The sequence below is a fragment of the Streptopelia decaocto genome, assembly GCF_964273445.1.
Source record: "Streptopelia decaocto genome assembly, chromosome: 19".
NCBI classification, from domain to species: Eukaryota; Metazoa; Chordata; class Aves; order Columbiformes; family Columbidae; genus Streptopelia; species Streptopelia decaocto.
This window is the reverse complement of record NC_138674.1, coordinates 4,964,040-4,983,634: the sequence shown is the minus strand read 5'-3', so window position 1 is coordinate 4,983,634 and position 19,595 is coordinate 4,964,040. Positions and strand designations below refer to the sequence as shown.

The following is a 19,595-nucleotide window of genomic DNA, read 5'->3' as shown; positions in this document are numbered from 1 at the left end:
GTGCCAATAGCACACTTAAGCTTAAAGGTTTCATGCCGTTCCATCAAAAACCTTGGAGAAACTTCTTTTTGGCTGAACCAGGTGTCACAGAAAAGAATGCCAACTTCAGGGTTTCTCTGCCAAGTCAGGACGAGACTTACAGGGAAGCCCGTGCAGTGCAGAGATGGGCACAAAGCAACCAAACAGCAGAGGACGGTCCCCAGAGGCTGCAGTCCCATCGGTGCCATCTACCACATCCACCCTGATGTCATTCCTTCCCCTCTTCCCCCGCATCGCACGCACATCAGCGTCAGGACAGCAGGAAGGGCGTCACTGATGCTTCACAACCATTGATGCACCCAAATGTGCTGTAAGCGCTGCCCCTGCGGGCACTGCTCCACCTGCTGTCAGGGAAGATGAAACCCAGCGATGTGCCTGGCCCTGCAAGGTCTCCGCCTGCCCCAACTCCATACGAGCACATTCTCCTACCCCTTCAGACGGCAGCTCCAGCAGCTGAGGCCACTTCTCAAGCTCCTGCGTGGTTCACAGCAGGGCTGCGTCACCACACAGGCTCCAGGATGGAGCATCAGCTCCTGAAAAATGCTGCTGGCCACAGAGAATTCCCTTTTCCCTCTGAGAAAGCCTCTGTTCTTTGGTTGGGAAAGCACAGCGAGCTGAAGCAGAGGGGAGCAGTGTGAGCAGTGGTCAGAGCACTGCCCTGGGGGGAGCAGCTCTTTTCTAGTCTTCAGAGGCCTGGATGAACTCAGACTGTCCTGTTTGTAAACTGTCAATATTTAGTCTGGAAATGGTTTTCAATCTAGGGGCAGAAGCAGCCTATGGAAAGGTTAAACACAACAAGTCAAGCCCTTTGGGACACAAACCATGTCTGGGTTGTTTGCTGCCCCAGCCACCCCACTGCAACAGAAGCCTCCTCACCATCGCACCCCAAGGTGTAAGCGAGCGATTGCTGCACAGCCCTGGGCCTGGACACCCAACTCTGAATCCCAGGGGCCAGATTTATACTTTTGTGGCTGTTACATCAATGGTTGGTCTCTACAGCTCACATCGTTCACAAAGCCAGCCTGTCTGTGCACAACCAAAGGACACACTGACACCATATCTCCCCAGTTATCAGCGTCCAGCACACACTGACACCATATCTCCCCAGTTACCAACATCCAGCATGCTGGGAAAGCCACATCTTCTGTCCACGCCCCCCACCAGCTGCTCCTGCCTGTGACTGACCACATTTATTCATTAACATACACCCTGAAATCTCTAAAAGGCTTCTACGCATCTTTTTAAGATCATCAAGTCTTTCATGCGGAGATCTTAACGCACCCTCACAAGCAGTTCTTGTGACCCTCACGAGTTCTTCAGTCGCCCTCACAGAACCACCACACACTGTCTGATGGAGGAAACTGAGGCACGTCACCAGAAGCCACTTCCTTGGAGTTAAAAGGGAGTGGACAGCAAAAGAGAGAAGATTTGCTATTCGTTGATCTAACCAGCCATCCCACACAGCTCAAGAAGGTCGGCCCAGTGCCCAAGCACCCTTGTGTCCTCTCCCCAGCTTACAATCCTGAAATCGTGTTGCAAGCAAATTTCATTTCAAGCTTAAAACAAAGACCAGATCATTTTGTCGCAGCTGAAGAATGAAATGCTTTCTCCCTGAATTACAGGTCACCTTTTATATTGGTAAGAATTATCTCCAGGGTAATTACAAGTCAATCCGTTTGTTTACAATTCAAAATAAATTGCCCTTCAAATATCTGCCAGCTGATGTGACCCCATCCTTGTGCCGGAAAGAGGTTTACAGTGTAGCCAACACCCATTTCCAGAAAGAACAAGGACAAGCTGTTCTTGCGTGTCCTCAGCCGCTGGTCATGTTCACAAAAATGCCACCTGTCCTTCAAAAGCTGACACCATGAACACGAGTAAGGACTAATTACATCAGTAAGGGGAGAGCTCAGGGCGTTAATGCCAATGTCTGATGCATTGCTTTTACATATTTTTCTTTGTTTCCTACGCTGATCTCCGATTCCTTCTCTCTCCATGCCAGATTAAATGTGTTTGGCCTCGATTCCCAGGACGCTGCCTGGGGAAGCTCCTCCGAGGCTCCTCTGTCACCTGCTGCCAAAGTGTGAGGCAGAAATTGGGAACCAACAGCCCCACATAGTCATCCAGCGCCACAGACACAGAGCTCAGGTCAATCAGCAAAACGCCGGATTAAGCAGAGGAGCCATTGACGCCCATTGCAGAGCAGAGCCTCCCGGGCGCTGCCGCAGCAGGGCCAAGGCTATTGCACACCTCAAGTGAAGAGCATGGCCACCGAAAATGGGGCAAAACCCAAGATATTTATAGAGCCTGATCTTAGAAAGGTTCTCCTTGGGAAAATGCAAGACCCTTGGAGAAGCAGAATATTCTTCTCAACACAATGGAGTCAATGGTGTCTGAGGGAGTCTAATGCACGAGATCAACGCAGACCCACAGCTTTTGAGCCTGGAGTATCACGAATATCATTTATAACTATACAACAGCCATAAAACAGACACCAAGGGCACCGCTGTGGCCCGGGCTTACCCCTTTGGTGGACACAGAAATACCTTTGGTGTGAACGGCACGGGGCCGGCTGAGGGGAGCGGGTCCTGCAGGCAGAGCTGGCGGCTCTAGGGGAGAACGGGGCTCTCAGTGGGCTCTGCTGGGCGACGGGGGAGCCAGACGGAGCTACTCTAAGCCTGGTCCGCCTAACACGGGCCGCTGACAGGGATTCCACCAGCACCCCGAGACCACCCGCCCGCCACCGCGTCCCCGCAGCAATGAGGAGCTGCGGAAAGGTGAGGACGCTCTTCACAGGTCCGGCGGAGCGATCTGCCTTGCGATTGGCCGTGGCTACTGCCTGTCACAGGGCGTCACCCTCCGCAACCAATAGGTGCGCAAGAACGTGGAAGGGGGTGGGGCTTACAGGGGGCGGGGCTGCCGAGCATCTCCGGCAGGCGCCGCGCCGCAGGTAGGGCCGGTGGGGCTGCGCCGGGGGCGGCCCGAGGGGAGCCCGGGCCGGGGCGGTTCTCTCCTCGATCCGCGTCCCCAGCTGCTTCCCGTCCCCGGGGACCCGGGCTGTGAGGGGTCGTGCCCGGGGGAGGCTCGGGGCCTGCGCCTGGTGTGGGAGCGGGGGGTCGGGTGGGTGTCCGGGGTGGTCGGAGCACAGGGCCGGGGTGGGTGGGTGCTGTAGAAGGGCTGTAGGTGCTGGGAAAGGTGAGGAGGGTTTTGGGGGTGCTCCCAGGGAAAAGGGGGCTCTTTTTGGGGTCCTTCATGCCTGGGAGCTGCCACCCTCCTCAGTCACAACCTCCGAGACCCAAACCAGCCGTGAGTCCGTCTGCCGTCCCCAGCACTGCTGGGTTTGGTCCTGGCGCTTGTAGACAAATAGCTGCTCTGAGCTTGGCCGATTGTCTGGACAACAGCGGCTCGAAGGCACGTGTGCAAATGCCTGTCAAACTCAAAAAGAACTACATATAAATTATCCTTTATGCGGCCTCTGGTGTTTCACACTCGTGACGGGTGGACTCTTGTCATTCCAAGTTTTGATTTTGTTACTGCTGTATGTAGCATACTAGATCACATTTTCCACAGTTTATATTGAAAATGATGATTTTTGAGCTGTTCACATGATCTGAATGTAGTTCAGCAGGCCAGATACGTGATTCCAGATCTGCGAGTTAAAAATTCAAACGAGTAGGAGTCCAAAACCACTCACGATGGGGAATATGCACCGTGCAGCTCAGATAAGTCATTAACCAGCATTCTGATATACAGCTAAAAGCCTGATGTGCAAGGGTTTCTCCAAGGAAAGAACCACTGTCTGAGGACATTTCTGCTGCAAGGGTTAAGAAATACGCTGATGGGACTGGAATGCGTTGTGATGGGTTTTGGCAGGTCAGCTTGTTAGAAGTGGCTGGTGTTTTGTTTAGATAAAGAAGAGAGGAACCCAGTGTTTCTAAAATCGACGAAGAATTAATTCCCTTAATTCTTAGACTACTGACACAAGGTAAAACAAACAGTGATAGAATATCCCAGTGATGTAAATACTAATGGGATTATGTTAGGAAATAGAGTTTAAGTACGCGGAGTTAGCTGTGGAATTATGTATGCCATATGGAGCTGATTAATGAAAGTGTAAATTATCTTCCCTGAATAAAGCTGAGCTGAAGCGGCTGTTCAGAGCTCACCTATCAGACCAGCTCCGGATCAGCCTTAGGACTGACTTTGCTTTTTGCAGCAATGAAAATGAACTCAATATTCCTTTGGATTCATGCAAACACACGTCTCTGGTATTGAAATCAGCAATATTTTTTCCAGAACTGTGGTAGTTTGGATGTGTAGCTCTACATGGTGGGAGAATTTTTGATAGGAGTGTTTATTGGGATCTGTGTAAAGTGTTTCCAGGAGTTTCTGATCAACATCAGCCTCGATTCAGGGACAAATTTGTACTTCCTGAGCAAAACAGAGGCAAGTGGGTCGGGAGAGGAAGCTCAGAGTGTCTCATTCTGGCTGCATTCAGCTGAGATCCTCTATCCTGGATGTGAATTTCTGTTTCCTCAGGCTTCCACAATGTTTGCCCAGTGCCCCTGGCCATGTGCGAGCCCCGTGCTGCTGATCGCGCTGCTGTGCTGCATCCTTTCTCCTCCAGCACAAGCCATCAAGGTGAGTGAACAGCTTCAGACACAAGCCCTGAACCATGTCTGCAGATGTGTATTTATGTTATGTAGAGGTGTGGATGTATATGACAGTGACCTCTGCTTTCCACTGTGTTTTGGAGTTGGCGTTTTTAAATTTGTTTAAAAAGTACCTGGTGACTTGAGCACAGGTGCTGGAGACATTTTAAAACTGAAGTTATTGATGTGAAAGAAGCAGCGCAGGAAGAAGAGGCATCTCTCTCCTACCGAACGCTTCGCCTTTTCCCAGAGGTTCGGGTGATGAGGGCAGCGGAACTGCACACGTGCTCACTCACTAGTGCCACCTCCTCTTGCTTCCTCAGAGCTCGGAGGACATGCGCTGCAAGTGTGTCTGTCCCCCGTACCGCAACATCACTGGGCAGATCTACAAGAAGAATGTGTCGCAGAAGGACTGGTGAGTTGTGGGGGTTGGTCCATGAACGCAAGTATTCCGAATTTCCAGGTGGTGCTAAGGAAGTAATTCCCTGCCTGTGCGACAGGCATTTTTTGAACAGAGATTAAAACTTGTGCTCCAGACCCTTCTTCCACTGTTTCCCTTTTTCAGATGTGCTCCAGGACCACAATGTCTTTCTTGTAGTTCTGGGCTTCTCACAAAACGAAAGCCCTTGAGGTGCTGGAGCGAACTGAGAGAAGGGAACGGAGCTGGTGAGGGGCTGGAGCACAAGTGTGATGGGAGCGGCTGAGGGAGCTGGGGGTTCAGCTGGAGAACAGGAGCTGAGGGGAGACCTTCTGATCTCTGAACTGCCTGAAAGGAGCTTGGAGCCAGGGGGGTCGGGCTCTGCTCCCCAGGAACAAGCGCCAGGAGCAGAGGAAACGGCCTCAAGTTGCACCAGGGGAGGTTGAGGTTGGATGTGGGGAACAATTTCTTCCCCAAAGGGCTGTGGGGCATTGGAACAGGCTGCCCAGGGCAGTGCTGGAGTCACCATCCCTGGAGGGCTGGACAGACGGACATGAGGTTCTCAGGACATGGGGCAGTGCCAGGGGTGGGTTTTGGTTAGACTCAATGATCTTAGAGGTCTTTTCCAACCGAAACATTCTATGAATGTGGGAGACATGATTTCTTAAGCCATGGCTCTCAGCAGATGTAGGGTGTGCCCTCCAGTCCCCTTCACCTGGATCAGATCCCTGCAGACACTTGGACAGTCTATCCCAGGAACTTTGGACTAGCTGAGCTGTCAGAGGAACTCCTAAAACCAGATCAGCATTATCAACCTGATGGGAAAGACAGAAAAGGTCACCCCAGTGTTCTTCCAGAGAACATTGGTTTTACCATGTCCTGTTGCTGATTTTTGGTTTCTTTGCGTTGCAGCAACTGCCTGCACGTTGTGGAGCCGATGCCGGTGCCGGGCAGTGACGTGGAGGCCTATTGCCTGCTGTGCGAGTGCAAGTACGAGGAGCGCAGCACCACCACCATCAAGGTAAGTGCAGATCTCCTCCGTCCGGCTGGCTCCTCCTTGCCACGCCATCCCGGGCACAGCCGCGCCGGTGCGTTCCGGGAGCAGAGCCCACAATAAAACTGGGGCAGCTCGTACACGGTGAGAGTGCCAGGGGTGCGAGTCAGGAGGGCTCCTGGCAGCGAGGCGCAGGCTGCGTGGTGTCCCTGCTGGGGCTGTGTGACGGTGCCAAGCACCGCTGAGCGCCGACGCATCTCGTTGGTCTCCCTTCACGTGCAGCACGTGCCCTAACAGCGTGGAGACCAGCATGGTTTATGAGGTGATGGTGCTGACGTCTCATCAGCCTCCCTGCAAGCACTAGAGACCTTCTAGTGAGCAAAATTAGAATGAGAGAAAAGATCAAACATCAGCAGCCACTGTGAAAGGAGCTTTCTGGCCTCTGTGGTTCCTCTTCTCCAAGTGACTGATCCTTTTCTACTGCCCTGTCCTTAACTGCAGGTGATCATCATCATTTATTTGTCGGTGGTGGGGGCACTGCTGCTTTACATGGCATTCCTGGTGCTGGTGGACCCTCTGATCCGGAAGCCAGATGCTTATACCCAGCCCCTGCACAACGAGGAGGAGAACGAGGTGAGGCCGCGCTGCTGGGGGGGACAGGGTGGGGAGAGGCTGGTAGGTGACAAGAAGACATTCCTGTGTAACCTCATCTGGGTGTTCCTGCTCCGGCGGGGGGATTGCACTGGATGAGCTTTTGAGGGCACTTCCAACCCCTGACACTCTGGGGTTCTGTTTCTCTTTCTTGCAGGACGCTCGCTCCTTGGCCGCGGCGCCCACCCCGTCTGGCGCGAGAGCCAACACGGTGCTGGAGCGGGTGGAGGGGGCCCAGCAGCGCTGGAAGCGCCAGGTGCAGGAGCAGAGGAAGACGGTTTTCGACCGCCACAAGATGCTGAGCTAGATCCTTGCACCACTTCCCAAGAGACAGGGCAGCTCCGCCGGTCGAGACGGATGCCCGTGGTGTTTGCCAGAGAGCTCTCGCCCTCTCTGATTTACCGTCTTCGTGGAGAGCAGCAGACCAAAACGCTTGCCTCCAGTTTTGTCCCCTTGCCCTTCACCTCTCGGCCCAGAGGCTCCTAAACCCTCGCTCGGCTGACATCTGCATTGATTGTTCGCCCCATGGCTGCTTGTAAACGCTGGTCGGACACAGCGCTGGTGCTCAAGCGGCGGCCGCAGCTCCGGTGTGTTGTGCTCAGCCGGGCACCACGTGCTGGGACCAAAGTCACCGTCGGCCCATCCCACACCAGAGACTGCGGTCTCGGCACTGGGTGTTGGAAGCTGAGTCTTCCTGGGATAAAAATAGTGGGGTAATTCTTCTCTGGGATAAATTGTCGCTCCTCCAGAAGGAAGGAGCCTCCTCCTCCCCCAGTTTGTGCCGATGTTAACTGGGCATCGTGGTGCAGAGCCCAGCGCGGTGCAGCGGGAGGAGGAGGAGGTTCCCTGCTGCTGCTCGCTGGTGTAAACGGGGTGGATTCCCACTCCCTTCAGTGGAGTCCATCCAGATTTACACCAGCATAACAGAGACTGCAGCTTGTTTCTGTGTAGGTGAATACCGCAGACATTCAGGTAAAAGGTTGATTTAGATTTAGATCTTTTCCTGCCTTAGCAGTGGATAAAAACATACTGGGGAGAAAGCTTCCTATTTGTGCCCATGTTGGTGACCTGTGACACACTCACCGTGCAGCCAGGAGCAATTGTGTCCAAGAGAACCGGGGCAAAGGCTTTACCGAGGCACTGCAAATGCTGCTCTGGGTCTTGGAGCCCTCGAAAGGGGACGATTGTGCTGCTCTAAACCCTCCGAGAGCTCGGACTGGACCTGGGGTGTGTGGGGGAAGCTGAAGTGATTCTGCCCTGTGTATATTGAACATCGATAATGTCAGGAAGGTGCTGGAGTTTATCATAACCCAAACTACTCTGTGATTCTATGTAGCATCTCTATTAAATGCGGACAAAGATCTATTCCAGGCCGGGCTGGTTTTCAGGGCAAAATCCCATTGTGCTGTGTCTGGGGCTCCCAGCACCGAGCGGCTGCTCTCCAGGCTGCCAAGTAGATGCAGGAACTTGAGCTGTGGTTACAGCACACGGGGTTTTGGCACCGTAGCTGCGTCCCCGGGCTCTGGTTTGTGTCCGTCTGTGCTCGCAGGGGGACTGTCCTGCTCCAGGAGAGCTGGGCTTAAAACAGAATCGCAGAATGTCAGGGGTTGGAAGGGACCTGGAAAGCTCATCCAGTGCAATCCCCCCATGGAGCAGGAACACCCAGATGAGGTTACACAGGAAGGTGTCCAGGCGGGTTGGAATGTCTGCACAGAAGGAGACTCCACAACCCCCCTGGGCAGCCTGGGCCAGGCTCTGCCACCCTCACCCCGAACAAGTTTCTTCTCAAATTTAAGTGGAACCTCCTGTGTTCCAGTTTGTACCCATTGCCCCTTGTCCTGTCACTGGTTGTCACCGAGAAGAGCCTGGCTCCGTCCTCCTGACACTCACCCTTTAGATATCTGTAAATATGAATGAGTCAGCCCTCAGTGTCCTCTTGTCCAGCTCCAGAGCCCCAGCTCCCTCAGCCTTTCCTCACACGGGAGATGCTCCACTCCCTCCAGCATCTTGGTGGCTGCGCTGGACTCTCTCCAGCAGTTCCCTGTCCTGCTGGAACTGAGGGGCCACAACTGGACACAATATTCCAGGTGCATCAAACCAGAGCAGTCCCGTGTGGCACAAGGTAGCGACAAACCGCTCCGAGCTGTCTGTCTCACATATGGCCAAGCAGATCAGAATTCCTCGTTTGGTGAAAGCTGAGCAGTTATTGCTAAACGCCTACACTGGGGGAAGCGCCAGTCACGGCCACATGTGCTGGTGCCAACAGCTTCTGATGGGCTGATCCTGCCAAACCCCAACAGGAGCTTTTTGGGGCTTTGTGCCTGTGCGTACCTGTCGCCCTTCTGCACCTCGCCAGGCTAAAATGTACCCAGAGCTTCACATTATAGCAAAATCACATTTTCCGTTACTCATCCTTGTTCTGCGGTGCTCAATCGTTGCACTTTTCTCCCCATTTTGGAAACGCCATCTCCCCTCTTGGTGTGAATCCCTCATGGACACCGGGTGTGACCCCTGGGAGCTGCAGCCTCCCGAGAGCTGGAAACCTGCGCCAAGGCTCCGGATAGAGCTGATGTGATGGGTCCATCTGGTGGCCGGTGCCCTCGGAGACACCAGTGCCCACAAGTTGGGGGGGGGCGGTCCTTGCTCCCTGTTTCCCTTATTCTGGAGGGCAAGGGGTTGGTGAGCAGCACCCCCAAACCTGTTCCCAGGAACAGCTTAAAATAGGATGGGAGAGGAAAACAAACCTGCAGGTTAGAAACTGGGCACTGGTGGGTTAGAAAACTCAGATGGGGAGGGGGTGGTGTGAAGAGGTTTTTTTAAAAAAAAAAAAAAGCCACTGCCTGGTTAATTATTTAGTTCGTTAATTAGTTAATTAGCTCTGTCTGTGCACCATCCTCCCTGGGAGGAAATGTTTGCTGCTGCCCAGCCTGAATTCCCAAACGTGGGGCATCTCCCAGGCAGGCACAGCCCATCCAGGTCCCACCGCCCTCCGGAGCTGATAACTTAACTCCTTATCAAAAAAGGGAGTGAGAAAAATAAAGAGCCTCTTAGTACAAAGTGCAGCCGCTTTGGCACGGCGCCCGTCGCCACTCAGCTCCCCGCCGCCGTCCAGACCTCGACGCTCTGGATGATGAGCCACTCGCTCTGGTCGCGGGTGACCCGGATCCTGACGCACTGCACGGGGCCGGGGACGACGTTCTGCAGCCCCCGCCGCTCCAGCGTCCCCTTCTCGAAGGTGCCCACCGTGGTGTAGGCGCTGCAGTCGTGGCCATTGGGTCCCCGCCACCGGCCCAGCTCCAGCACCCCGAAGCGCAGGAAATCGCCCCGGCGCTCTTGTGAGCCCGTGCGCACCCGCACGCGGGCGACACGGACCGGCTGCTGGAAGATGATGGAGAAGACGCTGCCGGCCAATGGGTTTTTCCCCCAAAAGTACCCTTCTGCTGTGCTATAAGCCTTGAGGGGCTCGTAGTTCTCAAAGACGGACATGCTGGTGAACAAGGTGGCTGGTGGGTTATCCGGGATGTCCAAAGCATCGGGCTGGAACTCATCGTCCTCCAGCCGGTTGACGGTGCCTTGGAAGGAGGAGTAGAGGCCCATGTGCTGGAACAGGGAGGGCTTGAAGCGGATGACGTCCTTCTGGGTGAGCAGGAGGCGGAAATGGACCAGCAACCAGTCGCAGGGCATCTCCTGGTAGAAGAGGAGGAGGAAGCGAGCCAGGCGAGGAAGGTCACTGGAGCGGTAGAGCTTCCCGATGTAGCCCAGCTTGGAGAACTCAAGGGTGGCCCAGTTGGAGCCTTCTCGGGAAGCCAGCGCCTTGCGGATGGCCGTCAGGAAGGACTTGGCGGACCACACGTCGTCCTCGATCATCAGGTAGTAGGAGGAGAGGTTGGCAGCAAAGGCGAGAAGGAAGGCGTAGTCCACGTTCTGCTTGGACCTGAACTTCACCCGCTCCTCTGGGTCATTGTAGTTTCTCTTGAGGCCCTGGAGCGTGGGGTAGAACTCGTGGGGAGCGTGGATGAGCAGGAGCCGGCCCAGGAGGATCTGCTGAGCAAACTTGCGGGCAATGTCAGCGGCCACACGCACGTTCCAGCCGGGGTCGGCGTCGGCCAGGTGCACCACGACCACCATCTCCTGCAGCTCCTCCTCCGTCGACTGCGTGAAGAGGGACTGGAGCGTGGCCGGCAGGTAGTAGCCACGCGGCCGCCGCACCGACGCCAATCCCACCGCCAGGAATTCTGCGAGGCAGAGGGAAGGCATCAGCGGGCTGAGGGTGACCGGGATGCAGCTCATCTCTGTGTCTGTCCAACCCTCCAGGGATGGTGACTCCAGCACTGCCCTGGGCAGCCTGTTCCAATGCCCCACAGCCCTTTGGGGAAGAAATTGTTCCCCACATCCAACCTCAACCTCCCCTGGCACAACTTGAGGCCGTTTCCTCTGCTCCTGGCGCTTGTTCCTGGGGAGCAGAGCCCGACCCCCCCTGGCTCCAAGCTCCTTTCAGGCAGTTCAGAGATCAGAAGGTCTCCCCTCAGCTCCTGTTCTGCAGCTGAACCCCCAGGTCCCTCAGCTGCTCCCATCACACTTGTGCTCCAGCCCCTCACAAGCTCCATTCCCTTCTCTCAACTTGGTCCAGCACCTCGATGTCCAGAGTTCGCCCCCCACCTCTCACAGCAGGTGGTTTTCCCCGTGCTCCACCCCCCGCCATCGCCACCTTCCTCACTGGAAAGCAGGAAACTCAACCCCAGTTTGATGGGGGCTCAGCCACATTCCCCCCAGAGATCTGGGAAACCCCAAATGTCTGTGGTCACCCCAGTCCCAGGTGCAGCAGAAGCACAGACCACACTTGGAACACGCTGACCTCCCTCCACACCCCCACCTAATGCCCAGCCTGGGGTCCTGGAGCCACCAACTCACTTTTGTGGGGGGAGTGGGAACCAGCCAGGAGGTGGTAGGAGACATTGTGGAGCACAGAGAGGTCACCTGTGTCCTTGAGGATGCGCTGGGCTCCCTCCGGCTGCAGCAGCTGCAGGACCGTGGCCGGGGCCACATCCCCAAGTTCCACCTGGACGGGATGCAGGTCAGAGCCCAGAGCTCCAGGGACACACGGGAGCAAGGGGGGAAGACAAAGGGGGAACCAGAAATGAGGGGGAGCCCCCGTCCTGCCCTCCCAGCGCATGGTCAGGGGAGGCCCAGGGTGAGGAGAGGGGAGAGCTGGGTTTGGAGGGGGATGTGGGGTGGGGAAGGGGCAGAGCTGGGTTTGGAGGGGAATGTGGGGTAGGGAAGGGGCAGAGCTGGGTTTGGGGGGATGTGGGGCAGGGAAGGGATGGAGGACACTCCAGTGTCCCCTCCAGTGGGATGTAACCGGTGGGGGACTCACCTTTGGGGGATCCTGTTCCTGCCGGCCGCCCCCATGGAGGATGAGGAGGAGGAGGAGGAAGGAGGCTGCGAGCACAGCTGTGAGGAAGCGCTTTGGGGAGCATCGCATGGCAGTGGGTCCCACGCCGAGGCCTGCGGGAGGAACGGGACATCAGGGCACAGCGCGGGGAAAAACACCATCCTCTGGATGGGACACAGGGGCAGCGCCTGGACCCACCCCCGGGGCTGCCCCCCCTGCCTGCAGCACCCAGGGGGGCCATGGGCCAGCGGGGGACACTTGGGCACTGTCCCCTTTGGGCAGGAAGGGTCAGGACACCCCGACCCTGCAGCACCCACAGCCCAGCCCGGAGCAGAAGGAACACGGGTGACACACACATCAGGGGAGGCCTTTGGGTCAGGGTGACAGCCCAGGAGCCATCACTGAAACCTCGGGACTTGGCACCGAGGACTCAGGGCTTGGCAGCGAGCCCTGGGAAACGCTCGGGGCTCAGCGCTGCTGTTCCAGCACCGCCGGGACGAGGCAGGTTCCGCAGCCCCTCCTGCCTCAGCCCCCCGGGCACCCCCGCAGCCGGGATCCCGTCCCAGCCGCTCACCTGCTTGGCAGGACAGGAAACTTGGCCCTGAGGGGGACTCAGTGTCACCTGCAAGGAATTCTTACTGCCCTTGAGATACTTTGGCTTGTAGCAGGTGTGGCAGGACAGTAAAAGGCTCCTGTGTTTGCCTGGGTTTTTCCATTATAAATATCACAGAATCATGTCAGTTGGAAAAGCCCCTCAAGATCATGGAGGGCAACCATAACCCACCCCTGGCACTGCCCCTTGTCCTGAGAACCTCATGTCCGTCTGTCCAACCCTCCAGGGATGGTGACTCCAGCACTGCCCTGGGCAGCCTGGGCCAGGCTCTGGCACCTCCCAGCAAAGACGTTCCTCCTCGTGTTCACATGGAGCCTCCTGTGTTTCAGTCGGTGCCCGTTGCCCCTCACCCTGGCGTTGGGCACCACTGAACAGAGTCTGGTCCATCCTCTGACACCCACCCTGAGATATTGATCCCATTGATCAGATCCCTCTCAGCTTCTCTTCTCCAGCTGAACAGCCCCAGCTCTCCAGTCTCTCTCTTATAAATAAGAGAGGTGCTCTAGGCTCCTAACCATCTTCATAGCCCATCCCCCTGGGCAACAGCCCTTGGCATCCACACTGACCTCGCCCAGGAACGTTCTGGTTAATCAGAGATAAGCAAACAAAGCAGAGTGAGCAGTTCTCCCCCGGGAGGGCAGGGCTGAGCTGTGCCCATGGCAAGACCCATCTCGGTCAAGGGGAGCAGAAGATTCACCTTCCCCGAGTTTGAACCGGGTGGGTGTTGGGGAAGGGGCTGCAAGAACCCCCATGGTGGCACAACATGAGCTCTGGGGAACAACAGGCTCCTGGAGCTGCTTAAAATCTCTGCCCTGGTCACAACAGAGAGTGGAGAGAACTGAGGGTGCTCAGGACCACAGGACCAGCTCTTCCCAAAGCCCCAGCCATGGGGGCACAGCCAGCCAGGAGCAGCTTTAGCGACCCATCCCTGGCCATGGGGACATCCCTGAAGCCACCCTGGAATAAGATTCCTGAGCCCAGACCTCCCTGATCTGCCATGCAGCACCGAGAGCCCCTGGGGAATGGGGGAGTCGCACACACCTCACCCCCCCAGCACCGCTCTGCACCACAGGCTTAACAGAATAGAAGGTAACAAATGCTGCCCTGTAATTAGCCCCTTAATTGGGCTTTTGGGTTTTGCCTCCATAGAGAAACAAAGCAGGCCAGCTTGGTGGGCACAACCAGGGGCCACATCACCAGGATGCAGCATCCTCCCGGCTCTGGGTGCCTCCGGAGCATCCCTGTCCCCAGCGCCTTCCCCACAGCTCAGCAGCTCGCTGGGGATGTCCCCAAATGCCACCCCTCCCGTGGGACCATTGGGCCGGTGGCCAGGGACCACCGGCTGCCAAAAGCCACTCGCTTGGAGCCAGACAAACTCTGGCGCTTCGTTAGGAGCCTCCCAGCCAAACGGGCTGTGTGACACAGCAGCCGTGACTCAGGGCGGCGAGCGGGTAAATACGCGTCCCACGAGGCTGCGAGGAAGGGCCGGATGCTCCAGCTGCTTCCTCGGGCGCTGGGGACAGCGGGGAGGAGGGGACAGCCAGGGTCACCGTCCCACCGCCAGCAGCGCCTTTCCATGCGGGGGGAAACTGAGGCACGGAAAAGGGCCGAGCATCATGCAGCGGGTAAGCACCGGGTGTCCTGTTTCACAGGTCAGTGGCCCTCAGCCCTCCCAGGGGGTCCCTGAGATGCAGAGGGACAGGGTGTAACCCAGCACCCAAAATTGCTGCTGGATGGAGCGGAGGATGTGGGAAATCGTGGCAGCACGATGTCCCCGATGGGCTGCGGGGGACGGGGTGGTCCTGGACCCCTGGGAGCCGGCCCGGGCCCTGGCCCCACAGCCTGCGGGTCTCCCCGCTCCATGGGGAAGGGAGTCAGGAGGGAAAAGCCGCGTTTCAACAGCGCAGGACTTGGGGAGCCCAAGCTTTGGGTCAGCCCAGGTCTCCCACAGCCCCACCTGCAGGTAAAGGGACGCTGGGGTCTGATAGGTCCCCACAGCTGGCACCATGGGGACCCCCAGCCCCCCACCCTGCCCTCACCCCCTGGCTCTGGACACCCCTGGCTCAGGACACCCCATTCCCGCGCAGCCCCGTCCCGTGACAGCTCCTGCCCAGCGCCGCTCCAGGACACCCCCCGAGGCGCAGAGACTTACGGGGTGCGCGGCAGCCCGGCGCGGGGGGCACGGCGGCGGCCTCGCCGTCTCGCCAGGGTGCTCAGTCCTGGCAACTTCCCCAGACTTGGCCGGACTCCGGTTTCTCGCTCGGCAAAGCCCCACCCCGAGCCCTCGCCTGCCTCCCGCAGAGGAGGAGCATCCACCCCAGTCCCCTGCCCCACGCCCGGGAGTGCTCGGTGAACTAGCCAGGCTGTTGGGACCCCCACCAGAAGGATCAGACCCCCCCAGGGCTCTTGCCAGGCCCCAGCACCCCAAACTCGTGTCCAAACCTGCCGCTTCGGTGGTACCAGGGTGAAAACTCACCACACGCCAAGCTGGGAGCCTGGGGACATAGAGCCATCGTCTTTTCACCCCCATTTATTTTCCAGCCCATGTGTTGAGACGGCAGAAAGCTCTGGGGCTGCTGCACCACAACTGCACCCCCTGCCCAGGGCAGAGTGGCTGCTGAGGTCCCCCAGATTCCCCCCATGGGGACACCGCGGCTTCCCCGCACACGCCAGCTCCTCACTGGACCTTTGGGCATCACAGCCCAGGCTCACAAAGCCCATTTCACCCCCAAGGACCAACATGGGCCACACAGGACCCTTCCTCCACCCATTTCCTCCACCCTCTGAGCCTCATTTCTTCCCCACCGCTTCCCTCCTCCACATCCCCAGCAGGAACGTGGCCCCGGAGCACCCATGAGTGACCCAACAGCACCACTCGCACCCAGCTCAGAGCCAGATGTGCCTCCACATCTCCCAACACAGCAGCTCCCCCGCAGCTTCTGGGGTCATCGGCAAAGTTGGACTAGATTGGAATAGATGGTCTCCATGAGCAGAGGGAAAGTCCCTTCCCTTTCCCTGCCCCTCATCCTCCCCAGTTATCCACACCAAAGCGTAGAACCCGTTTCCCTCCTCTCCTCGCTGGCCCAGACCTCTCCTACCTTTGAAAAGCCCTGACGTCTCCTCCCAAGCTCTGTCTTCTACAAATCACCCCGTCACCTTCCAGCCCCAGCTGCTCGCTGTGTGTTCGGACGGAACCGCTGGCGTCAGCCACATCTGCAAGGACAAAGGTGGCCGCGGAGAGATAAGGCAGAGCAGGAAGCAGAGATGGTGCTGGGATGTGAGGAAGGGACGCCTGCAGGTTCCCAGATCCGCTGGCTTTCACTTTTCCCACACTGTTGGATTTTTAGGTTCTTAAATTCCCATCACAGGATGCGAGTCCCTCTGCATTGCTCCGTGGGGATGCCCTGTCCACATCGGAGCAGGGACAGGACAGGATTTGCACCCAGGAAGACGCCGGGAGGGCCAAGGGAGCTGAGATGGTGCAGCCCAGTGGAAATTCTCTGTTTAATTACACGTGGGAAGGATGGGCTGTGGGGCTCGGTGGTTCACGCGAGATGTCGAAACAACCGGCAGCAGCTGCAGGATGGGGACGGTGGACGCGTCACCGCAGACGCCCCGTGACCCCCATGGCTGTGCAGGAAGGAACTGGCGCTTGGTCCTTGTGGGAGGAAGAGGAGGGCGGGGGGACGGGGCACCCAGAGCAATGCTGGGGGGTGCTACGGGCAGCCCCGCCGCAGAAACACAGCTTTTGGGGAGCACACAGCACCGCTACGGCAGAGCCTCTGGAATCCGCCCTTTGGTCCCCAAATGCCATTACCCCCGGTGAGGGCCACAACACAACCCAGGTCCTGGTACCCAGGGCTGCTCACAAACCTGCCTCTGGGCCGGAACGTGGCGCTCGTGCTTTTTGCTCCTTAAATAATAACAATAATAATCATAATCATCATACGTTGAATATATTTTTATATCAATAATAAAATATAACTATAAATTCAATATAGATTTGCTATATATTATTTATTAAATTTCTGGTGATGATAATGATGATTATTATTTCGGCTGGGGAATAGAGAGGCGGCTTAAGTGGGGCTACAAGGCACATTTTTGTCCCTTCAACTGAAATGTTCTATTTTTGCTTGGTTTTGGTATAAACTGTGGAAGAGAGAGAAGCCCCAGGTGCAAAGGCTGTTTCAAGACGTGCGTGTGGCTGCACAGACACAAACCCAGCCCAGGGAGGACCAGTCTCCCCAGTTGGGGCCGGAGCTGAGCACTGGGGTGGGATGGGCACAAAGGGACACGCTGCAGGTACCGCCCGCCTCCCTGGAGCACCCAGACCCACTCAGCTCTGACACCTGATCCCAGCGAGGACGGCAGGGACAGGTTGGAGGGTGATGGAGCCTCCACGTATCCCCTGGGGAAACCCGAGAGCCCGTCAGGATCCGCTGACAGCCCGTCCATTATTCAGGAGCCCGAGCGGGACAAAGCGCAGCTGAAACAGGGCCCCGCGCAGCCAGAGAGAGTCGGGGCTGTGGCCACCGCGATGCTGCTCTGGGGCTCCATTTCCAAACTGGGGATTCAAGTCACCTCCCATGGGACCAGGGGAACTTGAATCCTGAGGGCAGTTTTGGGCCCCTCACAACAAGAAAAGGCTTGAGGTGCTGGAGCAAGTTGAGAGAAGGGAACGCAGCTGGTGAGGGGCTGGAGCACAAGTGTGATGGGAGCGGCTGAGGGACCTGGGGGGTTCAGCTGGAGAACTGGAGCTGAGGGGAGACCTTCTGATCTCTGAACTGCCTGAAAGGAGCTTGGAGCCAGGGGGGTCGGGCTCTGCTCCCCAGGAACAAGCGCCAGGAGCAGAGGAAACGGCCTCAAGTTGCACCAGGGAAGGTTGAGGTTGGATCTTGGCAACAATTTCTTCCTGGAAAGGGAAGCAGCATCACCAGGCTCCCAGTGTCGGCATCACTGTGCAGAAGAGGAGTTTTCAGCAGAAAACACCTCCTCAGAGCACCTCGGGTTCTGCAGAGAACAGGCTGCGATTGCACAGGCTGACGGTGTTTCATTGCTGAACTCCAGTGGAAAAACTCCACTACATGACACTGAGGGCTTGTCATCGAGTTCAGCGGTACTTGTGGTATTTAACCCCACTGCAAAAAGGTTACACCCCAGTAGGCCCAGCACAGGTTCACTGAGCACAACTCGCAGCTCCAGCATCAGCTCCTCCCCTCCTGCCCCACAAAGGGAACGACAACCCCAACCGGGCTCCGCTATCAGGGGAAGCAGCTTCGTTAACCCGCAGCTCCAGCATCAGCTCCTCCCCTCCTGTCCCACAAAGGGAACCACAACCCCAACCGGGCTCCGCTATCAGGGGAAGCAGCTTCGTTAACCCGCAGCTCCAGCATCAGCTCCTCCCCTCCTGCCCCACAAAGGGAACCACAACCCCAACCGGGCTCCGCTATCAGGGGAAGCAGCTTCGTTAACCCGCAGCTCCAGCATCAGCTCCTCCCCTCCTGTCCCACAAAGGGAACCACAACCCCAACCGGGCTCCGCTATCAGGGGAAGCAGCTTCGTTATCACAGTTACAGCACCTTTTTCTTGCCCTGTATCTCTGCTTGGACTCATCCAGTTCCAAAACTTACCTGTTGGCATCGACGTGCATTCAGCAGCGGTGAAACGCGGAAGCGCGAGGCAGCTTTCCCAAACGCGTGTGTCTGAAGTGAACAGCACAGAGCCTGTAACGCAGATCCGAGGCCAGGGCAGGTGTCCTTGGTGGTGATTTATAGAGTGGCAGAGACAAGAAACTCCTCACAGGCAGCTGAAGAACCACAGGGTACTTGCATAGTAAATTCAGAGGGGGATGGCAGAACCTCCTCTCCTTCCAGGAGCTTCACTAAACATGGAAAATTGCGGAGTACTCCTATGTGAGACAAGATCTGGTGTGAAATGGGACTGAGGAGCTGCGTGGGGAGCAGGACTCAGCCTGGCGTCACCAGTTCAGCTCACACACACCCCAGTCCCTCCCCTGCCACCACCAGACCCCCCATCAACCGCAACATGTCCCTTGGTCGAGTTAAATCCCAGCCCGACTCATTCTGTACGCAGCAGACCGGCCGGGCCCCTGCGTCCCTCTTCTCCACAATGGCAGGGCTGCTTCTTCCTCACAAATTAACTTGTTTAGTCAAGAAGCAGATCGCCGATTGCTCCTGGGCTTTCCCATCTCAACAGGCCGGCACCGCTCCGCTGCGCTTGGAAACGACACAAAGTCCTTCACCACCGCTCCGGTTATTGCAGTTTATCACTCCATCTCCTCTCCCTCCCTGTTCATCTTCTCTGAAAAGAGGTTTTAAAGGTTCAGATCTTCTTTTCAAAGAGGAAACACCAGTGTGAGAACCTGGAGTATCTTTACATTCAAGACAGACTTTTGCCTGACAACTTCTCTTTGAAATAACTCCTTTGTTTGATCATTTATGCTTTTGTCTTTCCTTAAACTCGTACCTGCCGGACTGTGAATTAACATTATTGTTGGTCACAGCTGCTTCGCTTACTGCTTCTCAGACACTGAAACATCCCACTGCGTTCCAATGCAATCCTGCTGCAGTAAAACATACACGGATTTTGTTTGTAAATCGTTTCTGGTGGCACTAAAGCTAGAAAGGAAAACCTCCTCCTTCTTCCCAAAAACAGACAACAGGACCACTTTCATTAGCACCAAAAAGGATTTTAAATGAACAGTTCCAGGGAGCTCCTTTCAAATCATAAAACGTGAATTTTACATAAAAGTGTGTTTACAAATAATTTCCGCTTTACACTCATCTCTGCCCATCACTGCCCAGAAGTTATAT

The 19,595-nt window shown here is 56.6% G+C and overlaps 2 protein-coding genes across 6 annotated transcripts; one reads left to right on the top strand and one right to left on the bottom strand.

Annotated features, from left to right (window-relative positions):
• Positions 1-2,295: 2,295 nt before the first annotated feature.
• Positions 2,296-8,533, top strand: TMEM9 (transmembrane protein 9). Of its 2 annotated transcripts, XM_082069544.1 has the most exons (6): positions 2,296-2,989; positions 4,579-4,680; positions 5,015-5,106; positions 6,022-6,130; positions 6,605-6,736; positions 6,912-8,533. In XM_082069544.1, exons 2-6 carry the CDS (start codon positions 4,588-4,590, stop codon positions 7,059-7,061), a joined length of 576 nt encoding a protein of 191 aa, XP_081925670.1. In that variant the 5' UTR covers positions 2,296-2,989; positions 4,579-4,587; the 3' UTR covers positions 7,062-8,533. The 2 variants fall into 2 exon arrangements, with proteins under 2 accessions (XP_081925670.1, XP_081925669.1); XM_082069543.1 differs by having other exon boundaries at positions 2,296-4,680.
• A 118-nt stretch (positions 8,534-8,651) lies between these two features.
• On the bottom strand, positions 8,652-19,327 carry LOC309448204 (alpha-1,6-mannosyl-glycoprotein 4-beta-N-acetylglucosaminyltransferase-like). 4 transcript variants are annotated; one of them, XM_082069531.1, is made up of 5 exons: positions 18,393-19,327; positions 15,858-15,972; positions 12,129-12,259; positions 11,666-11,813; positions 8,652-10,989 (listed from the first exon to the last, which is right to left on the bottom strand). In XM_082069531.1, the coding sequence occupies exons 3-5, from the start codon at positions 12,234-12,236 to the stop codon at positions 9,845-9,847; spliced, it is 1,401 nt and encodes a 466-aa protein (XP_081925657.1). In that variant the 5' UTR covers positions 12,237-12,259; positions 15,858-15,972; positions 18,393-19,327; the 3' UTR covers positions 8,652-9,844. The 4 variants fall into 4 exon arrangements, with proteins under 4 accessions (XP_081925657.1, XP_081925654.1, XP_081925656.1 ...); XM_082069528.1 differs by lacking the exon at positions 15,858-15,972; XM_082069530.1 differs by lacking the exon at positions 18,393-19,327 and having other exon boundaries at positions 15,858-18,341.
• Between the last annotated feature and the right edge of the window lie 268 nt (positions 19,328-19,595).

What these genes read in the sequence shown, in the direction of transcription:
- TMEM9 (XM_082069543.1), top strand. Translation starts at nt 4,366, where the DNA reads ATGGTGGGAGAATTTTTGATAGGAGTGTTTATTGGGATCTGTGTAAAG. An exon ending in GCAGCACCACCACCATCAAG is followed by an intron (nt 6,131 to 6,604) that starts GTAAGTGCAGAT and finishes CCTTAACTGCAG; the next exon opens with GTGATCATCATCATTTATTT. An exon ending in ACAACGAGGAGGAGAACGAG is followed by an intron (nt 6,737 to 6,911) that starts GTGAGGCCGCGC and finishes TCTTTCTTGCAG; the next exon opens with GACGCTCGCTCCTTGGCCGC.
- LOC309448204 (XM_082069528.1), bottom strand. An exon ending in AGGAACAGGATCCCCCAAAG is followed by an intron (nt 11,814 to 12,128) that starts GTGAGTCCCCCA and finishes CATCCCGTCCAG; the next exon opens with GTGGAACTTGGGGATGTGGC. An exon ending in TTCCCACTCCCCCCACAAAA is followed by an intron (nt 10,990 to 11,665) that starts GTGAGTTGGTGG and finishes TCTGCCTCGCAG; the next exon opens with AATTCCTGGCGGTGGGATTG.